The sequence below is a fragment of the Trachymyrmex cornetzi genome, unplaced genomic scaffold (assembly GCF_001594075.2).
Source record: "Trachymyrmex cornetzi isolate Tcor2-1 unplaced genomic scaffold, Tcor1.1 scaffold884, whole genome shotgun sequence".
NCBI lineage: Eukaryota > Metazoa > Arthropoda > Insecta > Hymenoptera > Formicidae > Trachymyrmex > Trachymyrmex cornetzi.
In genome coordinates this window covers 54,951-57,166 of record NW_017300228.1, presented here as the reverse complement: position 1 = coordinate 57,166, position 2,216 = coordinate 54,951, and the positions used below count along the sequence as shown (strand labels likewise).

Genomic DNA, 2,216 nt, shown 5'->3' with positions numbered 1-2,216 from the left:
ATAATAACACGTATATACAAATGTTATGAAAAGGATTTATTATTTGTAAATTTCATTAACTTTTTTCTCTTATTCTTATATCTATTTTCTACAGCAATATTTTATACTGTTTCCATTAAGCAATTTTGTTTTGCGAAAATAATTGCCACAACCTTTCACAGAACAGGACATTGTGTATGTAACATCGAACATTAATATCGTGTCAAGCATCAGGAGCCGCCATGTTTTCGTTTGGGCGGTCTGATTGGCCCTGAGAGTGACGTCACACTTTGACTGCGCAGTGGGTATCCACGGCGTGAGCATACCCTTATCCTTATACCATGGTCCTGCCGGCAGCAGTACATGATCAGTAGGCTGGTCGGATACTCGTATTCGCCTATCTTTAAACGTTAATATCTCGTTAAATATTGCGTCAACTGCAAAATGGTACAAAACTGTTTTGTTCCCCTTGATCCAATCTATGTCCCCACTGTGTTTCAGTAACATTTTCTGAGACACCCTGTATATATAGGACTGGCGATAATTGGTTTTCTATATACTCTCCATTGACTGGCGATTATACCGAATGTGTTTTCTATTATTCGTCTTGCATGACTTAAACGATAATTGTATATATCTTGTTCTGGTGTAAGTCCACCTCTTCCCGGATACGGACGAAGTAAATATGATTTTAAAGGAAAGGCTTCGTCTCCCACAAGACAATATGGTAAAATAAGTCCTCCTTCCTTAATTGCTGCTGGCTGTGGGATATTTATTCGATCTTCAAATGCTTTTCCTATAGCACTGTCCTTAAAAATATCGCCATCACTTCTTCGGCCATAAGCCCCAATATCCACACAACGGATAATGTAATTTGCGTCGCAAATAGCCATGAGTACTATACTGTGACTTTTTCTAATTAAAAAACGCTGATCCAGCATTATTGGGACACTGAAAATCAGAAGGATTATTTTTAATTGTACTACTTTTTAAGTATATTATATTATACACTAACAATGAATTTACACACTTGAATAATAACGTGCTTGCCATCTATGGCTCCAATATAGTGAATAAAATTCCATTTTTCATTGAAATCATTGGCAATATCTAACCACTCTTTTTCTTCAAGCTGGCTTGGAAGAACCAAAGGGCACAAATAATCTCAAATTGTTTTGCACGTTTCATGTATTATAGTACTCACTGTTGTCACTTCCACAAGATATTGATAGGACATTGAAGTCATCGAATCTCCGGAAGCAAGATATCTACAATATTTTATATAATAATATTCACATACGTATATGCATTAAGTAAAAATGTATAACATTAGGTTTGTTTGTGTCGCATGCTCCAATATACTTCTACTTCAACGTGCTCTAATACGTTTACCTCAAACAAACCTATTGTTTCATATATACACTAAAAAAATACAAAATTTAATTTAGCTGAGCAAAACAAACCTCAAGATTAATGCCAATCATTCTGGTGGTGAAATAGATTGTCGAATAAAGTCATGCCTTTGTAATTTGCTTCCAATCATTCCTAATAATTCCTCCAATTGAGTTGCAGTCATTTCAAAGTAATTGTGGAAGCGTATGTCCTCCAATATCAATTTCGGAAGCGATGTAAAGAAGAAACTGTGTTCGTTATGATTTTCGAAAATCGGAGCTACCCAAAACCTTTTCTTCTTATATCTCTTTCTTTTTTTTTTTTAACAAACACATCGCAGCAACTGCAGCAGCTATACGTCGTCTTCTAATTTGAGCTATGACCGCCACTGTATGTCTATAATATTTTACACACTCGATGTATCGATAATAATACTCCAACTCCATTTTATTCTTGTTGCGATTATGTTAAGCCGTAATCACACTAGCGATTGGCGATTGTGATTGACGATTGAGGATTACTTTTCAATCGGAGCAAAGAAATCGGTGATTTTCAGGCTCTGATTGGTTGAAAAGTAATCCTCAATCGTCAATCACAATCGCCAATCGCTAGTGTGATTACGGCTTTAGGTTATGTACTTAGCAATCATCGCTTTTTAACGCTGGGCTGCGTTCAGGAATTATGCCTAGATAACTCTAGGGTGCATTTTTGCTATAATATACGTAACGTAATCTATAGCTTAGAGGTATCTGGGTGTAATTCCTGAACGCAGCCCTGCTTTGCATTGCGTTGGATTGGGGGTAAAGCTGGAAACACAATAGACACAGGCAATAGGCACAGGCAAC

The 2,216-nt window shown here is 36.6% G+C and overlaps 2 protein-coding genes across 2 annotated transcripts in view; one reads left to right on the top strand and one right to left on the bottom strand.

The window, feature by feature from the left end:
• The window catches only part of Nasp (Nuclear autoantigenic sperm protein), a 95,252-nt gene that overhangs the window by 81,402 nt on the left and 11,634 nt on the right, over window positions 1–2,216 (top strand). The window lies entirely within an intron of this gene.
• LOC108769313 (uncharacterized) lies at window positions 454–1,059 on the bottom strand. Its single transcript, XM_018520221.1, has 2 exons — window positions 1,010–1,059; window positions 454–930 (listed from the first exon to the last, which is right to left on the bottom strand). Exons 1-2 carry the CDS (start codon window positions 1,030–1,032, stop codon window positions 477–479), a joined length of 477 nt encoding a protein of 158 aa, XP_018375723.1. The 5' UTR covers window positions 1,033–1,059; the 3' UTR covers window positions 454–476.